Source organism: Rhinolophus sinicus, linkage group LG01, assembly GCF_036562045.2.
Source record: "Rhinolophus sinicus isolate RSC01 linkage group LG01, ASM3656204v1, whole genome shotgun sequence".
NCBI classification, from domain to species: domain Eukaryota; kingdom Metazoa; phylum Chordata; class Mammalia; order Chiroptera; family Rhinolophidae; genus Rhinolophus; species Rhinolophus sinicus.
In genome coordinates, this window is record NC_133751.1 from 32,997,770 (window position 1) to 33,017,876 (window position 20,107).

Genomic DNA, 20,107 nt, shown 5'->3' on the forward strand with positions numbered 1-20,107 from the left:
TTGGCATGTTCCTTTCTCTGCTTTAACTGCTAATGAGGAGGATAAAACTAAAGTTTATAGCTCCTTTTTTTTTCTTCCTACCTTCCTTCCTCCTTCTCTCTTTCCCTCCCTTCCTCCCTCCCTCCTTCCTTTCCTCCCTCATCCTTCCTTCTTTCCTTCTTTCTTTCCTTCCTTCCTTCCTTCCTTCCTTCCTTCCTTCCTTCCTTCCTTCCTTCCTTCCTTCCTTCCTTCTTTCCCTTCTTCCCTCCTTTCTTTTGCTCCCTCCCTCCTTTCTCCTTTCCTTCCTTCTTTCTATTTGTTTCTCCCCAGAGACATATTCATACTACCAATTTCCTTAGTCTTATTTCCTTGAAGTCAATGTGTACAAGTATATGACTAATAAAGAAATCCAAGAAAAGTAAAAGAAGTTATTACATTTCCCATACTATCACAGTTCTTACCACCTCTGTCACACTTCAAACTCCTCCATCACTTTTCATCCTTTCTCTGGGTTACATGCCAAAGAACTATCAGTTTTTGCAAGAACTCATAGGACTTACATATGTTAAAACTTTGTTCATTCATTTAGTCAACAAATATTTATTTAGTGTCTATTGTTAAGGCTGGGTGTCAGAAACGATGGGAAGAAGGGTAGTAATATTGCTATTCTAGAAACAAGATAGGATCCGTAGAACTCAGAAATTTGATCATAATCTATTTCCCATAGCTTAGAAATATGGTCCTAGACACTGGGCTACAAAACACCTTGAAGACAGTCTCTGTTCTCAAGCACTTACAATATAATTAAAAAGCACAGACTTCTTGGCACAGACAGGAAAGTGATTGAAGGACACTTAAGGTAAAATATCCCAAGATACTCAAATCAGAATAGAGCATATGTTGTGCATAACTATTTGAGAGAATATTCAGAATTTAGTTTACTATATCAGTAATGGCCTAACAGGATGGAGGAAATATGAAACTAAATTTTGATGCTCATAGGAGATGCGTGTTTTCAGAAAATAAAAGAACCACAGTGATTTGTACAAACATGGAAATTATCAAACAACATACTGAAAGAAAAGGTATTTGCTAGGTTTCCACTAAAGATAACTTGCTGCGGACCGTAGTTCACAAAGTAGGGGTTGATGAGTGGGCATATCATAATTATCTCAGTCACTTTTTCCAACTGACTACACATTGTTTTCTCTCTCTTCATTTTCTGTTTGCAACATTTCTTTCTTTTATTCTGTGACTCTCCCGTGCAGTGGAAATAAGAATGGATCTGTTTATGTTGCAGTTGGGATAGGCAGAGTAGTTGGCTAAAAAGTTCCCCAGAAAGAATATCTCTATGCCTCCTTCTGTAAGACAAAGGGATTTATTGAAATGTTACCTTATTATTATGTTTTGAAATGAGGTTGGAGTATTATTATATGTAGTATCTCAGAATTGGGTAGCCATGTTTGAATTAACGTGAGGAAGAGGTGATTCATTGCCAAACTCAAGCCTGTTTCCTTTAACAAATAAAACATTAGCAGCTAGATTTTATATATTGCTCAGCGTTCCACTCTATATCTTAACCTATTTTGAACCGTAAATTAAACCTTTTTAAAATTACATCTCTGCAATAATGCATTATGCAAACTGTCACTTATTTGATAAAGATATTAGTAAATAAAATATATATCCAGAATTAATTTGAGCAATGTTCAACTATCAGTTATCTACATTTATAAGTAGAAAAGTGTATATGATCCAAATTAAGGAATAATTTTAACATCATTTATACTGTTAAAATTCAAATAATAAATACAATAGAGGAAAATTTTGCAACAAATAAAAATGTTTTAAACTACATATATTTGGCTCTGGAAAGTAGTATCTCTGGGTGATATTACATGATAAATTACAGTCAATTTTTGATAAATAATTAAGTTTTCTTAAGTAAGTATTAATAATCAGGTTAAATTCCTTAAATTAATTCTGGTAAGAGGCTCAGGAGAAAGTTATGTTAATGTTGCCCACAAATTTAACAAGGGGGTAATAAAGAGTTCTTATTTGTACAGGAAAAATCTACTAATTTAAAAAAGAAAGAAAAAAGAAGACTTCATAATTCATTTTATACACCTATACCATGAATTAAGGCAACTGTCTTAATATGCATTGTTACCTCAGTTTATCCTTGTGATTTCTTTTGCATTCGAATTTACTTTTAATTACAATTGCTTCAGTTACTGTTAAGGTTTGATTTCATGTCCAAATGACTATGTTAACAGATGATAATTGAAGTGGCTTAGAATCATGTTGAAAGATACAATAAACCAATAGTGGATTTAAATTCTTCCACAGATAGAACACCAAAAGGTTAATATGTTAATCTAGTTTAAACTTCCTCCATTAAACCTTCATCAAATGGTCTTCAGGAAGGGAGAGTATTATCATTCTTTCCCCTTCTCTTTCCATTGTTCTCCTTGTTGAGGAAGGTTTCCTGAAGGAAAAGTGAGACATTCATGGACCTAATTATTCCAGAGACAGATGATTTATACCTGTTAACATTTTCTATACCCACCTCCCTTTTATTGCCAGTTAGAAAAGGAACACATCTAATGAACTGTTAATTAGAAATAGATTTCACTTTTGAATCCAAATCTGGTGAAGAAGAGCACAAATAGAAAAAAAAAAAAAAAATCCCAACTCAATTTAATACATATAAAACATCTGATTTAGATAGACTTTAGGGTTTTTTTTTTTGTTTGTTTGTTTTTTTAACCCAATTGCAGTGTATGTTTAATAGTTTACATATTGACAGACTTGTTTTTATTTTAAAGTTAGTTACCACAGCCCCCCCCCCCCCACTCCCCGTTGAAAGAAGACACTTTAAGATAATTTGTTTTACCAGAATTCTGTGGGAGAAAAAAAAAAAAAGGAATTCCAAGCAACAACATAAAAGCTGAATAGTCAGAAAGTTTACACTGTAAATAGGGGAAAACTACTGAAAATGTGTAGATTCCAATGTGGTCTTAAATACAAATATTTTACACTCTTATTTTAATTTTAATTACACCAGTATTTTGGATGTCATGGAAAAGACAAAGGACATTTTAGAGGAGGAAAAGCAAGGCATTGAGATTTTAAAGAAAGATTCCATATTTTTAAAAGTTTGTCGATTTTCTCTTGATTTCCAGACGTGGTTCTAGTTTTATTATTATAGGTTCTGACTTTTTTTCACCAGACTTGTAAATTATTTCTCAATGAAGCAAGATACGTTGAATTATATCTCTGACTAGGTATAAAGATTAGTGAATTGGACATTTTATTATTGGGTGCAAGTCTTTTCATCAATCCCTGATCTTTCCTTGGCATCTCCTTTGAGCTCAATGAATGTGCCTTTAGTCCCAAGCGTATCTGGTACTGAGTCAGAAACAGAAGTATAAACAGGGCTGTTAGGAATAGTGAAAGGAATAGGGCCAGGAGGGAGAAGGTGACTTCTTTCTATCCCTCCACACAATCATGATATCTTTGTTAAACCATCTTTTTTCAGCACTAATTTTGCCACCCGTGGGTTAGGGAATTTATGCTCTTGTTTTAAATAGTACAAAAAATCATTATGTAGTGTTCCATTATCCAAATAAACTTTAAACTTACAAGTTTGTAGTAAAATATGTAAAAGCATAAAAGCCCTGTATTCACATATAATACAGTATTGGTAATATGGTACCTTTCACCATCAAGAGAACAAACTGCTAATTATTACAACTGAATTAAAATGAAGAATTAAGATTTCTTTTACTGGTTATTATCACAGTCTTTTTTTTATGAAACATCTGATTTTGATACAATTTAATGCATTGCAATCTCTATTAATTCACTGTACTACTCATCTTATAAACAAGTAAATGAACTAAATACACTGAAATAACATTTAATTAGTTGTGCAGGGCCTTTTTGTCACTGGGTGGTAATGAGGAAAGCCTTCTTTATACTAATGTTCTCGTCTATGTTTTAATGTTTAAAGATATTATTAGGATTGGATTAACCACACATTTATCTTTGGCTATATATCTTTGAAGCTCACCACAATTATTATTTTCTATTAGAACTTAAAAATCATATGAAAAATCATCTGTATCAATACAATCATATTCTCAAAAATATGTATGTTATTTTCAGGAGTAAATATTATCAGAATTAAAGAAGGTAGCCAAACCATTATCTCTTCACAACTAGCAACTCCTGTTGTAAACCTGCTTTTTTGAATTGAAAATATTTCCCATTCAGTTTAGATTTTGGAAGAACATATTAAAATGGCCATCTTTGTTTATTATTACTACTGCGGTTATACATTTTAAATGAAGGATTACATTAAAGGAAGTAAAATAGGATGATGAATATTTAAACAGTTCCTCAGACACTCATATTTACCTTCAAGATTTCACTTTTTCTGCATACCTACATAAATTATAAAGATCTTGTCAAATTAATAAATCTACTGAAATTGTTTCACCTGTAAAATTTATTCTAGAAATAGAAAAATGAAAAAGGAGCACTTGTTTTCCATTTGACTTATGTTCCATATTTGTAAGAAATTAGTTTCTTTATGGTCAAGACTTAGAATAAATCACAATTTCACTGAAATTTGTCCCCTATAACTTAAATAATAAAGTGAACTACATTGGAAGATAAAAGAATTTTTAAAGTCAGAAATATTAATTACAGTGTTACTTTTTACATGTAAGTATTCCCAAAGTGAAGACTTATAATTTCATCCAGCTTCACTTGAACAGTAGCTAGACAGAAGCAAGGAAAATAAATGAAACTGATGTTAGATATGTTATACATGTGAGAAGAAAATGTCTTATTTACATGTAAGTATAATTAAGCATATATAAACTATATACATGTATATACAGTGTATATACATATACAATAGTACTATATGTGTATACACCACACACACACAATTGCCCAATCATACATGTGTTATTGCTACTATTACTTTTAAAAGGCCGACAGTATATTAAACAAAACACATATGGTGAAATTTGTGATAGCTGTTTATGCTCTGTTCACCTGAATTTTCACAGTTGAGGATTTTGAGCTAAGTATAAGTTAAAATGCCTAAACTCAAATTAAACTAGCTCAAATCACTTAAGATGGAGTGTTCTTTTACTACTGTTTGCTCTTACATTATCTTTACTTGTTATAGTCATATGTCTCACATTTTGTGAAGCATTTCATTAATGTGTCCTTTGTCATAGCCATTTACAAAAATGCAACATGCATTGGCTTAGACAACATAATTGCAAAAGGATAGGACTGTAAACACAATGAATTTATACTAAATGAATCAAAATAATGAGTGTTAATAGTTGAAGTCCTTATGCTCTTTAATCGCGTTATCAATTTTCATAATGCTAAATGCAGATATTATTTTTCGATATCAAGGATTTGAAATTAACACTCCTAGGTAGTAGAAAAGAAAAACTTAAGCTCATTTATTAAACTTTTCTTATAATCTCTCTCTCTCAGAACTTTTATTTAAAATATGGTTGTCATCATCCTTATATATTATTTGAGCATTTTACAGTTAGGTAAAATAATATAACTTTTTAAATAAAAACATAAAAGCATTCACATAAATAATATGTATATGATAAATATTAAAACTATTACTTTCTATTATGTTCCACTTTTCACTTTCTATTATGTTCCACTCACCATCTCATAGTTAAAAGAACATTACATTTTATTATTTTCAAATATTATTAATATAATTTATAATAAAATAGCAAATATCTGCCAGATCTGAGTCTGCTTCAGTCGAATTGACCATCACTATGAACTGAATTAATAATCTACCTTTTTCTCAAAAATAATCATTTTACTGCAGCAAAAGCATGGAACAAATCCTAATTAGAGTACCTATATTAATACAAATAGCACTTTAAGAAAACATATCTGGTATTATAAATTAAAGTTAACTTAAGTAATTCTAATGCACAGTGAAAATAAGTGGCCTACGCAAGGGGGTAGAAAAGTCTATGGGAGCAAAAATTCCTTTAATACAAAATTCCATTCTCATATAAATTTATTTTCACTAAATAAATTTATTCCTCACTCAAAGGTAAAATTACTACCTATATTTAAGACGGTCTTACATTCTGTATTTAATAAATAAAATATAAACATTGTAATTGTCAAATTATATTATAATTTAATATAGTTTGGACGCTCATTTTTCAAATGAGGACAGCACCAGGATCGTCAGGGATCGCACTTGAACCTGCTCTGTGCCATGTTATGAATGTGTGCACATTTATCAAGGAAATGATTATGGTCAGAATTAGCTATCTAGCTTTTCACTTTGAGTTTTTATTATGCATATCTTCCTGCTATTCACCCAAATACTACTTAATTAAGAGGAATGGGGACATGATAAGTCACTAGTTTAGAGGGACTTCATAGATCAGGTTTTCAAACATTTATAGTTTAGTACGGACTTTCTGTGCCTTAGAAAGTGAAGGCAGTGAAGGAAGGAAGGATGTTTAAAAATAAGAAAAGTGAGATAACTGAAAAAGATAATTTATGGGAAGGTAAAAAGAAAAGGAGAAAAATAAACAAACAAAAAAGAACAATGACACCTGTTTAATAGTGGTTCTGATTCTCTTGGATATGAGCTGTATTTCCATATTGTATGCAGAGAAACAGTGAATCATGACCATGGGTTTTTCTTAATCTGAAGTAATTCCAAAATATACTTCAAATAATGGAGGACAAAAGTTTCAAAAACAATGTGCCAAATGCAAGGTAGCCCTGAAAAGTTGCATTTTTATATTGATATACTTGTGTTTTAATTGTATGCATACACCTATGTTGATACTCCATGTAGAATTAATCAAGAGATATATAAATATGTTCTAGACATTCATGGGCTTTTTTTCAAGTTCAATGCCTTAGTTTTCTATGAGTTACACAGCTTTAGAAGCTGCTAGTCTCCTTTATTTGGGGGGGAGGGAAATATGATGTAAGGCATCTGACTTGTGGTGAATTACATTCAACACATAATGATAATTTCTACTAAGGGCAGCTTGAAGAAACACTAGCAGAGAACACGGCCCACTGCACAATTCTGCAGCCACAGTCTGTGAATCTCTGGAGCTCTGCTGCCCTCTAATGGCATAATGAGATAAGTGCCTGCCCAACGCTCTCTATCAGTTCAGTTTCACAAACAAGACACCGGCACTTTAAAAATCTGATTTTCTTTGGTTTTGCTCACATGTAAATGAGTTATAACTTGGATTATCATTAGATTAATTTTTAACCATCATTTTAATGTCATACAGAAACAAAAACTCATGCGACATCCTTTGTCTTATTTCACGCATGACTGGGGCAACTTGCAGTAGTAAGTGGTTAGAAAAAACAGTAGCTAAATATAACAATGCCAAATTTCACAGATAACAGCAATTTGAGAGTCAAATCGTCTCTAAGGCCTTAGATTTTGATTGGTGTGTGTGTGTGTGTGTGTGTGTGTGTGTGTGTGTGTAATTTTAGTGCATGTATTTTTAAAAGAATAGCAATTTTTCCTTTGTTATTTACTGTCTTAAGATGCCTGGATCCTTGATTTCCTCCTCTTAATTAATCCTGTATTTCTTAACAATCTAGTTACTTGACCTTTTTTCCCAATTGCATCCTGCCTAGGAAAAATGGTGAATCACTGGGTTACTAAGTTAGAAATACACAGTAGAAAGAGAAAAGAAGTATAAATCAGATTTTTTTTTAAGTCCCAAATTGCATCCTGGCATGGGATAGGGATGGTGGGTTGTAAGATGTATCAACATCACAGTGCATAAAACGTGTTAATAAACTAGCCTTCTGTATAACAAGTAAAAGAAAAAATGTTTGTTTGTTTTTAATGGGAGCACGAAAGGCATGGCATAGCTGGAATTTAAGGTTCAAGCTTTGTATCCTCTATATATAATGTATTATGTTTTTCAAAAACTTTTTATTAGGAAAGCTATACCAGACGCATAATCACTATACAATGATTAAACATTACCTTTACAATTTATAATCACTGAAATTACAGAATAAATATATGCACATTTCTTTTGAATCTTTGTGTGTGAGAGAGAAAACATTAAAAGTGCTTCCTACAAAGCTGTTAGTGATATATACCCAGTTGCTTTTTTATTTTTTTGTAATATTATATATATATGTATATATATATAAGAAAGTGCAGATGTTTTCCAAAAAATCTTGACATCAGGATGGAGTGTCACAAAGAGGATGCTCATCCCTAGGTGTGTGCCTCCGGCTGTTAAACCACCAGGCCTCCACTTCAGTAGGATCCAGCCTAGAATATGACTTTCCCCGAGTGGTAGGAGAGATGTGAGCTGTACACTAGGGGTGAAGGGAAGGTGGAGCTATGAAGAGGTGACAAATGGATCAAACCCAAACTAATTAGATTTAATTGAATGGGAGTGGGGTGTGTGTGTGTGTGTGTGTGTGTGTGTGTGTGTACTGGCACCAGAAGCAAGAGGCTGCAGGTTTAGGGACCTGTGTGCAGGGATTTGTGATTTGCTTGTGGGTATGTGTGTGAGGAAAAAAAAAAAGAGTGGGTGAGAACATTCGAGCAAGACCCGCCCCCTCCCTCCCCGTCTTGCAGTTTCCAGGCATGCAGCAAACTGCATTGTTAATACATGTACAGAATCTGTGCCATGATGGGAAGAGGAAAGAGAGCCACGGATGTCAACTTGTTTTCTCCCCTCCCTGTCAAACAAAACTACAACTGAAAAAAAGTTACTGAAAATTAAAAGACACATTGAATTTTACTTAATTAGGATCAATACAATGATCCCCAATACACCTTATACATGGCACAGTCAAAGTCTCAAGTTTCAGTATAAAAAAATAATGATAACATTTGCTGGCAAAAGTCTGCGAAGGCACTTCATTGATTAATTATCTGAGTATGGCCCTTCCTCCAAATCACATCTGGGAGGGGAGCACACACATCTGTATTTTCTAGTTATCATGCGGTTTCAGTTCTGTTCAGGGCAGGGGAGTTTGTGAGACTGAAGTTATTGGGACAAGTGTAAAGGGAGCAAGGGATATATTTCTTTCATTTTCCTTTTCTTTTGAGAAAAAAAAAAAAAAGCACTAATTAATTTTTCTTTTTCTGTTAGAACCTATATGCTGTCTTCTCCAGGACTTCGAGGTAATCCGGCTTGGTTTGAAGTTTGGCCCTTAACTCGAGGTAATCACTTTTTTGGGTTTGGTGGTCTGTGAAGCCCTTTCCAGCCGAGAAGAGAAGGGTTTCTTTGAGCCTGGCATCCTGCTGTAAGTCTGGGTATTGCATGCCAGGAGGGTGGACGTGCAGTTCCTTTAATTTGGGCACTGTGCCATAGAGACAGTCCACGAATCCCACTGTGCAGGGAGCTGGCTGTGGCCTCTCTCGGTCTAGTAGCACACTGCCACCACCACAGCCTCCCCCCGGAGGAAACAGCACCACCCCACCGTTCTTCTCATGGTGGCGGAACCCAGCCAAGTCTCCTCCTGTTCCTGCAACTACCCCCGAAACCCCACCAACTGCTGGGTGGTGAGGGTGAGGGTGATGATGGTTCACTGTCACTATGGTGTTGAGCTGGGAGCTGGATACTGCCAGGGCCCACTCCTTTTCTTTCTCCAGCAAGGTCCGGTAGTTGCTGTGGTTCTCCTTGGGCGTCTCAACAAACTGCTCACTTCCGAGGAGAACCTCACCCATTCCTGGCGGTTGTGTCCCGGGACCCCCACGTTCTGCACTCCCTGTCTCCTGGACTGATGAAACAGCCACTTCCTCTTCCTCACGAGGCTTGTAGATGGGGTTGTTGCACATCTGGGTAACTGGGTGAGGAATGTACTCATAGACATGACCCACGGGAGGGGCCTTCTCTGGGGACGAAAGAGTTGGTCGACCCCCACCTCCACCTCCACCTCCACCTCCTCCACCATCTTCAAAAAGCCGGTGGCATTGCATCTGGATACCAGTAAGGTCTACACCTTCCTGCCGCTTGCTTCTAAAGGGCAGCTTCTTCCGGCGCCGGCGCAGCACATAAGCAAAGAGGCCTGCAGCTACGAAGACTGCTGAAAAAAACAGAACCAGCAGGCTGAGAATCAACACAGAAAGTGGCACTGGGCCTCCGGACGAAGCAAACTCATACGGTGATGCACTTGTTGGCCCGCCAGCAAAGTGAGAATCTCCAGGCTGGGCTGGGGAGGCTCCCGCAGGTGCAGTGTGCAGCATCTCTGGGCAGAGGACTTCCAGCTCGATAGTGCGCACATCACGGTGGGTGAGGTTTTCAGGGCTCCTGCAGAGTACATCCCCGACTACACTGACTGAGCTGATGGTTTCGATCCACTGTTTAAAGGGGACCAGGTCACAGGTGCAGTCCCAGGGATTCTCATTGAGGTCTATCTGGACAATGGCATTCAAATGCTCTAGGACACCAGCCACAGGAAGGTAGAGGAAGTAGTTTTTCCTCAGGTTGAGCCGGGCCAGGGATGTGCCTGCAAAGGTGTCCGTTGGCAGGGTCCTCAACAAGTTATTATTGAGGAATAGTAGCTTCAAGTTGGGCATGAGGCTGAAGGCTGCAGGCTGGATTTCCCGAATGACATTGAACTCAAAATACAAGTAGTGCAAACTCTGTAGGCCTCGGAACATGCCTGGTGTCAGCTTCTCGATATCATTGCCATTGAGAAAGAGACTCTTTAGGTTGGGCAAGTTGATGAAGGCCCCATCCTGGACATAAGAAATACGATTGTTCCCGAGATGCAAGAGATCCAATGAAGAGAAATTCCAAAAATCGGAACGGTATATTTTCTGAATCAGATTGCTACTCAGGTACAGTTTCTTGGCATTCAGTGGCCTTGGAAGAAGTTCAGAAATGTTATTAAATCCTCGCTCTTTGCAGTTGACAGTCAGGCCAAGGTCATTGATGTGCAAATTACAGGTACAGCCAGTAGGGCATATGATGGGAATGGGTGGTCTGGTCTGGTAAGGAGCAATGGGAGGTTGGTTTGGACCAGGGTATAAAGCTTGGGATGTGGATGGTGGCCGTGGTGTTCGGGGTTGTTTGGTGGGTTTGGGCTGCTTATTTGAGGACTTGTATTCAACAGAGGAAGCAGTAAAATGGACAGAAGACAACATTGAGGAAGGCTTAGTTGGCCATGCATTCTCCTTGTTCAAAGACAAGTGGGGAATCCCCAAACTAGCCTCCACCTCAGAGTCCGACAACAAAGGACAGAGTTCTGTCTTCCTGATTTCTCGCAGGTCCTTTCCATGAAAGTGGAAAGGGGTCTCACAGGTGATGTCTCCCACCAGGGCAGTGTAAGGAATACGTTCCAGCCAACTCTTCAGTTGCACAATCTCACATGTACAGTTCCAGGGATTTTCTTCCAGCTGGAGCTCCATCAGGTTCCTGCCAATGTGGTCTAGCATTCCTCGATAAAACAGAACCTTTAACCTGTTTCCACGCAAGTCCAGATGGGTTAAGGAGACGGCCTTAAACAAATTGGTTGGAAGCATGGGGATGAGATTATCATTTAAAATCAGAACCCTCAGTTTGCTTAGGTTCCGAAATGCCCCACTCTCAATACGTTTAATGACGTTGTAATCTGCCTGCAGATATTCGAGACTGTCCAAGCCCAGGAAGGTGTCATTTCTGAAGACATCTAGTTTGTTCTCATGGAGATAGAGCCTCTTTAAAATCTTAAGACCATTGAAAGCTCCCGTTTGAATGTCCTGCAATGCATTGTTCCCCAGGTTAATGGACACAGCATTATTCAAATGAAGAAAACTGTTGGTGTACAATTTCCTCATCGAATTCCTCTGCAGATACAGTTTAAAAGGTCTGGACCAGAACTCAGTAATCTGACTAATATTTGTAAATCCTTTGTTGTCACAATGTATATGGAAAAGGCTCTCTTTAACTTCACAGTAGCATGGATCAAAGCAGGGCTCATCTATTTCCTCTGAGTCCTCTATCAGGGGAATCGGGGTAGTCCATCCCAGAGCAATTGTGCTTAGAAGAATAATCCACAACATCCTCCCTCTATGAAGCATCTCAGCTATGGACGGTTTCATCATTCGTGGTTGATTACAAAACTGCAACAGAAATAAAGATGCAGATTTTTAGCTGTTAGTCATACGCACTATTCTAATAGACTCCTGCGTGTGGGGCTTTTTAAAAGTGATATAAAAACTTTAGCAATCGTTGAACTGACACTGAAATGACCTATCAACATGCTTAATTTGTCCTACATTTTAAATTTAGGAGACTGAAATATTGTATCGCGTGATGACGTTTTCCTGTCATACTTGGTAAAGGGCATATCATACAAACAAAAGCAGCCTTCATTGCAGCTTGTGACAAGCAGGGGAACTGGAATACAGTGATGCCTTCTAGGTTTAGGCAGATGCAGTAATAATGGCAATAATTTGGCCATTACATCTGTTTGTCTGTTAAGACTCACACTGGTATCAGAGGTGCCCATTATAGATCTGATTGGAACTCTGATGGGAAAAAAAAGAGAAAAAAAAGTTCTTTAAACCATAGGATTCTACTCATAAAAAGACATGATTAAAATAAAAATATTAAAGAATAGGATAAGGTATGAGCCCGCTGCCCAATATCAGACACTGAGATGTATAAAATGATTGACATCTCAGGAAAGCGTCAGATTTCTCTTAAGAAATGGTCACATAATGCTTAATTACGGTTAATGCTCAGTAACACACTATACCCCCAGCCTCTTTTGCCCAAACACAGATTATTAACACCTTTAATTAATTTATCTATATGTGTATCACTTGGCTATTTAAACCTTTTAGGAATGATTACCCTTTCTAAAGAACAAGCCCATGCAATCCTCAGAGCTAAAGATAGTGGCAATTAAAGGATGCTGGACCTGGGAGTGTCTGTATGAGCAGCTTAGTTTGGAATGTGTGTCTGTGCCTTCAAGATCAACTGAGGAACCCTGTAAAAAGCTGGAACTGGAACGGCAGGTGGCTGGTGAGAAGACAGTTGGGTAGTTAAAGGCAAGAAAGCGGGGAAACCTTGATACTTACCTATTGATAAATATCTATCACATGAAATACATTTCAAGGAAAAAGAGCATTCAGTTTTTAATCTGAAGAAACAAATGCGGTGCACTATTCTAATAATACAGAGCTTCCCCTATGGTTCTCTTTCCTTGCCTAATATCAGTATATGAAAATGCATACATAAATAAATTGTAATAATGCAGTTTTATTAGATTGCCCTTTCTGAGTCACTGAAATGTCAATCAAAATTGAATGGTTGTTTTTAATCAATAAAAATAGACCAGAGTTTTTAGCATATATTTTCTCTCCACACTTAGATACATGCATAAAGGAAATATTTAGTTAACCCTCTAACTTAAAACACAATGATATAATTTATAGGAAGAGTGAAAAGAATAAATCTTCACATTCCACTTGCATATAATTCACACAGCTGTAAGGAAAGGACAACTAGCGAGAAGGCAAAGAAATCTGCCTCGGGCATGCAATACTCAATTTTTAGAAACAATTAAATGAGAGAGAGAGAGAGAGACTAAGTCGCAGTACCAGTTAGTCTCCCTTATAAAATATTAAAATCTATTTAAGTTCTGTCTTCTTCACCATTATTTTGTTTAATTTTTTTTTCTTGTTTTTGAGGTCCCTGATATTTAGGCAAGAAAGGCTCCAAATGTCTTTGACTTACCTATTTTGCAGGAGATTTTTTTTTTTTTAGCATTGAACATGGGGGGGGGCGGCGGGGGAGGGAGGGAGGCTTGAGTTTAAGGATTCTCTCTCTCCCTTCTTTTTGCTGAAGCTGAAGCAAAGGGGGGTAAGAGGGTGGTGGTGGGGAGACTAGGAGGGGGAAAAAAGGCAGCAAGCTTGAGACGTGCTGGGAATGCAATGGGCCTTTCAATGGGCTTCTTTGGGATGCAGAACTGCCGCTTGGCACACTCGGTAGAGAAGGGAGGAGAAGGGGCTGCTGCAGGCTTCCAGCTTCGGCGTCGCTGCTGCTGCGGCTGCCGCTGCCGCCTGCGAAGCTGCTCTCGCTGGGTACCGGCAGCACAGCGTTGGGCACGAGGAGGACGGGCGGGAGGGAAGGCAGGGAGGAAGGCAGCCTCAATCACAGTGCAGAATCCTGGACTTCGCTTGCGTTGCCTTTTTATTTTAATATGCTCTGTAACCCTGGAACCGGCTATCCACGTCACGAAAATGAGCTCCGAGAAGGGGAACGCGCTTAGCTTGGGTTGGGACGCGAGCACTAGGAAGCCCTGACTAGGGGGGAGGAAGGGGGGGGGGGAGAGAGAGAGAGAGAGAGAGAGAGAGAGAGAGAGAGAGACTGACTGACTGACGGGGAAACATTACTTTGGTCGGGAAGGTGGAGATGGTAGGGGGAGGGATATAGGCATTTCTTTTTCTTTTCTTAACTCTCAAGGAAACTATCGCCTGACTGGTTTTCTCCTTTAGTTCCCAAAGCTGCATTCTCTACTGTCGACGTCTTCAAAGTACGCCTGTCTCTCAGAATTATCCTTTTCACAGCACAGACACTTCTCTCCAAAGATGGGGATAAAGGAAAATTCAGGTCCCCAAAACAGAAGAGCTGAATATAGCTAATTCTGCTTGGGTGTCCGGAATAAGCTCAGGAAGCCCAGAGACTTGGATAGAGTTTCTCTTGCGTTTTACTTCGATCTCTTTGCACCAGGAGTCCTTTTGTTGTGCTGCAGCTCAAAACCTTTCCTTTCCCTTGGATTCAACAGTCCTGTGTTTGCTTCCACCTTTTTAAAAACAGAGACAAGCCAAACCTCTGGAAGGAGATGCAGAACACTTGGGTAACGATGACACATTTCACTTTCTCCCATAGGGAAAGACCTGATGGGGGTGGCAAGGGACAGTTGGAATTGTGTGCCTGTGTCCAACTATTTCTTCTTGATATTTTGGGGAAGGGGATGGTAGGGAGTTGTGAGATGGGGGTGATTGAGGGACGATGTTGCCGTTAGAGGGGTCACCCGATCCCTCCAAGAGGAATTTTTAAAGGCTCAACTGAAGGTTCTACAGTCCTCCTTGCTGGGGGAAAAATGCATGTTAGTGGAGAAACTGGATAGGGTTAAGTGCACAGTGAAGGAGTCCTGTTAGTGGGAATTGTGCATTGAACACACACACACACACACACACACACACCAGTCTTGTCACCAACTCATGGGGAAGGGTGGGACTTTCTGGTCGCTAAAAAACTGGAGTGAACCTCAGTTGCCCAAGGGCTCAAAGTTAGCCAGTAGAGATGGCTTTCCATTAAAGCACTTTTTACAAAACCAAATTTCAAAGAAAAGCAGTTTTATGTGTCAATGTCATATATATATATATATATATATATATATATATATATATATATATATACACACACACACACACACACACACACACATATATGTCACCAAAGTCAACAAAATGGTCCTTTAATGTCAGTCATAGGAGATTTGCGTGATATTTTTGCATTTAAAATGACTGCACAAGCGTAGGCTGCTCCACAATAGCTAAGACTGGAAACAGTGGTCAGAGACTAAGTAAGCAGGTGGGCAGGATTCTCTAATATACTACACCCTTAATATTCCAGACCCACCCTATTTTCTCAGATAGATCTCCACCTACAAGTAGACCAACACCAACAGCCTGAGCACAGAACCAGAGCAATCCCATCTCCCCATCACCAGCTGCCAGCCTCCCCCCACCCCCACCCCCACCCCACACACACACCACCTTCTGTACCCAACATGCATAGGCGGTGACTGTTTCCTGGATCTTATAGCAACCCATGATGCGATGGAATCGATGGGTAACCGGGAGGCTTCCCTAAGCTTACCAGTGACAGTCAATGACCCTCTCTGCAATCACTCTCTGCTCTCTTGAACTGCAACCCGCTAAATTCTTGATTTGGGCTATGTCCTAACGGCTATTACACACATGTCCTTTTCCTTAATCACAGTATAGCGTGTCTAAGCGAATAGGAAGGGCTCCAAAAGTTGGTTTGAAGGGCCTTAGAGCTCCGAGTTCGTCCGCTTCCTGCTGGGAGCGCCCAGCATCATTTGTCCATGGGGAGGACAAGAAACCCTTTCTCCCCAGTGTGCCCGTTTCCCACCTCCTCCTCCCCTTGGCCGGATCTCCGTGTCCACTAATCTCCACATATCTAAGATTAAATGTTCCAATATGGAAGCAAAACGATCTCCCCTAGTTCAAATAATTAAAATGCTGCATCATTCATTTTCTGAAGAGCTCTGAGCCTTCTCCAGATCCTTGTCTAATCTGCTGTCGCCAGGCGAAACGCACAATGGGAAATGATTAAAAGCTCATGCCGTTTTCCTTCTATCTTTTACAACACGAGCGAGCGATCCACTGGGGGAGGGGCCCTTTGCTCTGCCACCTGGCCTATTTGTTGGAGTTACTTACGATTTTCTCCCCCAGAAAAAGGGTCCGAGGATATGTTAGTCTCCAGTACCACTCCTTTTACCATCATCCTTACAGCTAAACGATCCAGTTCAAAAATGCAACTAGCCCCAAGCACCTGTGAGCGTGCAGAAGCCACGGCGGCCAAACTCTAAGTGCTCCACAATACACATCCTACATGCAAGAAATACTGGTTTTAATTAGGCAAAGTAGGAAAGGATGGCGGCGGCGAGTACCTATCCTTGTAGAGCGCTCACGATCTCCGAGGTTGGCTCCTACGGGCTTCCCTGCGGGAGCTGCAAACTCTCTGGAAGGCTGAATTATATCCATCATGCCGTAGCCTTGCAGTTGTTCCTTCTCCGGCCACCAACTTTTTGAAAGGCCACCAAATCACGCTTGTAATCCATCTAAGTGGTTCCACCTTTGAGACTTGCAGGGAAATGGTCGCTGCATACCAATGGGAGAGCCGAGCGCGCACCTAGCACGGTGATGCCAGTGACAGGGAGCTCAAGACCACAGCTCTATATGCCCTCGAATGCAAGCTGGCAGCCTGTGTCCCAGGGCTGGGTTTGTTTTTCGTTGTTTTTTTATTTTATTTTTTTTTTTATTTTTTTTTTTTATTTAAAATCTCGGTGCTCTCGATTCAGTGGTGAGCTTCGCGGTCCCGGAGAGCCCTGGCTTGGCGTCTGTATTCTCTCTCTCTCTCTCTCTCTCTCTCTCTCTCTCTCTCTCTCTCTCTCTCTCTCCCCCCCCTCCATCCCTCCCTTCCTCTCCCTCTCGCTCCCTCTCTCTCCCCTCTCTCTTCCTGAAAGGTTGCCATTCACAGCGCAGTCCCTGCCCGAGGCCTCCTTCGATCTGACAAGGGACTAACCCTTTTCCTCGCCGGGTGTCTTTCCTCTTGATCCTTTGGATACATGGGAGTGGGGTTGGGTAGTGTGCAAATGAGAGAAGAAGAGGGTGGGGAGGGGCGAGAAGGAGACAGGAAGGGGCGACTAGATCCCAGATCCCAGCATTGGCCAGACGGTGAAGGGGGTGGGGGGTGGGGAGGAAGGAGAGAAAAAGAGAAAGAGGCTAGAAATACAACAGTATGGCTGTACACGCCAAATTCGACTTAGGTTTGGGGGATCTCAAGCAAAGCACGAAGGTGAAGCGATACAGTTGGCAGAGAGTGAGCCCCCCTGACAGCTCACGCTTCAAACATCCTCACTTCTCGAGCACGGGAGGGGGGATGGGGAGGAGGGGACCGCGGAACGTTTCAGGCCAAGGAGACGCTCGCGGCGGCAGCATCTTTTAAGACTGACCTGCTTTAAAAGTGCCACTTTAATAGCTTAGGAAATAACTAAAATCGGATTGCACGATACTTACCAACGTCCGCACCCACACTGGGGACGCCAGGTCGGGTATTAGGAGGCAATATAGAAAACGCTGGGCTGGAACACGAATGCAAATCCATCAGTTGCCCCCAAATCGCGCACGGAGAGAGAGGCGCTCGGGAGCCCCAGATCAGCCCATCGCCGGAGCCTCCGCCAGCTTGTCCCCCCGCACCCCCGGCCCCTCCTCCGCGCCAACTGTGTAAATCAGCCGCCGCAGTCCTCTCGCCGCGCATCGCAGGCAAATCCCTGCTTAGGAAGCAAGGAAGCAAGTGATATATTCTCTCTCTCTCTCTCTCATCGGTCACAATCTGGCAGCTCTACAAAGAGAAACCCTGTAAAACTGAGTGACAGGAAGTCAGCATTCTGTATCTGGATTGATTTTAACTTTATTTGCAAATGAGAGGTGGCTGTTTGGAAAATTACAGTCCAGGCCGGAGGGGGGAGGCGGGGTGATCAAATTAAGAGCATCTGAGCTATATTGGTGGGAGTGATCGCTAACCGCCTCCTAGAAGCTGTTTCCAAGTGATTGGCAGTACCCCCCCCCCTCATGATATATAGGTGACAATTTGAAAGTACATGTATTTCCTCATTTGTTTACACTACCTAAGGGGGAGGAAAATAAAACTGTAGGGTGAGAGGTTTGGGGGTCATTTACTGGAGAGATGTTGGATACCATTTCGTGACAAATGAGGACACTTGAACAATTACTGCACCTATGTGAAAGTATTATAACAACATTTTATACCCACTGGAAGCGACCATTACCCCCACTGCAGTCATACTAATGCAGTCATTTAATGCTCCATTCAATCTGCAGTGTAAACCAACGCAGTTCTTTTTAATAGCTCCCTTTCATCAGCGACTGTGTTGGAGAAGGGGCAGTCTTCCACCAATTCCCAAGCTGAATAGGAGGTAGTTCTGGGAATCATCTCCCGTACCTCTTGCCATTCCTTCCTGAAGTGATGCAATAAATTGCCCAAGACAAATGAAAGTGTGTAGCTATATTATAATTGTAGATGTAAAATGAACTGGACCCTGTTTCCAAAAGCTTTCAAAGGAACTCTAACTCAGCCCTTGCAAAAAAAAACGGCAGTACTCTCTTTTAATTTACATGTGAAACAGGCCTGGAGATATAATTTTAGCATTTATTTAAGGGATTTTCTATTGTTGTTTTATATTATATACATAAATACTACAAATCTAGTGTCCATATTACTTTCATTAAAAGAGGAGATAGGATGGATCTGGTCATAGTGAAAACCAGGGGCCTGTGGAATTTTTTGGAATATCTATATGTAGATACAGATATCCAAATTTAGTATGGCAACTGTGTTGGTTATGCCTAAAGTGTGAGTTTAAAGTTTAGATTTTTTTAATACCATAGTTATAATGTTTCAAATTGTTCTCCAAAATGCTCAGTGCTCTTTAAGATTATTTCTATCAGCAAGGTATCTACAGGGACCCAGAAAGTTATAAAAGCACCATGATATCAAAACCTATTATTTTAAATACAGCTTTTCATATTTACTGGCATGAATTTCAAATCTCTCTTCAGTATTTTCTTGGTTAATAAATGCCTCCATTTGAAGTTTACATATGTGAAGACATGGATATGAAAAGAACGCTTGTCTTGGGTTTTTCACTCACCAGGTCTCCAAACAGTTTTAAAGGCTGTGAAAGGAAAGGCTGTGAAAAATGTCCATCCCTATAACAAATCAGTCTGATTTAGGAGAAACCAAGCTACTTCAGTAGGCTGATGAGTCACAGAAATGTTTCTGGCCTTTTCAGGTGGTTGCTCCATTGGAGGAGACTCACTCCCAAGTACACCATATTCTACGTGGGTAAGTGTGAAATCACACACATGCCCCTGAGCCTCAGGCTGGAGGAGATTAGAGTAACCCTGAAAGAAACCAAGCAACATCATTCCTAAAATAGCTGGATCTCTTTAACTTTGTGGAAGTATTTTCATTTTATTTGACTTGCAAGGTTATTTGTTGATGAGAGAACTCTGAATATGTTAATATATTTACTCCGAGCAGATGTTGGTATGGCACAGTGGTACTGGACAACTATGGAAGATTAAATAACTAGAATGCATTAGTGTTAAAAGGGAGTACTTCCAACACAAATAGTTCAGGCCAGATAAAACTGCTGTGGAGTAAGTGATTGTGATGGACCTTTAAGTGATTCTATGTTGTGACTTTTTACTGCATTATGCAAAGGTTTTACATGTCCATAGTTTTATTTTAATCAAACA

The 20,107-nt window shown here is 39.8% G+C and overlaps 1 protein-coding gene across 4 annotated transcripts; it reads right to left on the reverse strand.

The window, feature by feature from the left end:
* Window positions 1-238: 238 nt before the first annotated feature.
* On the reverse strand, window positions 239-18,098 carry SLITRK3 (SLIT and NTRK like family member 3). 4 transcript variants are annotated; one of them, XM_019718141.2, is made up of 2 exons: window positions 17,843-18,098; window positions 239-12,124 (listed from the first exon to the last, which is right to left on the reverse strand). In XM_019718141.2, the coding sequence occupies exon 2, from the start codon at window positions 12,104-12,106 to the stop codon at window positions 9,164-9,166; it is 2,943 nt and encodes a 980-aa protein (XP_019573700.2). In that variant the 5' UTR covers window positions 12,107-12,124; window positions 17,843-18,098; the 3' UTR covers window positions 239-9,163. The 4 variants fall into 4 exon arrangements, with proteins under 4 accessions (XP_019573700.2, XP_074183455.1, XP_074183458.1 ...); XM_074327354.1 differs by lacking the exon at window positions 17,843-18,098 and adding an exon at window positions 17,349-17,480; XM_074327357.1 differs by lacking the exon at window positions 17,843-18,098 and adding an exon at window positions 16,714-17,181.
* Window positions 18,099-20,107: the final 2,009 nt, after the last annotated feature.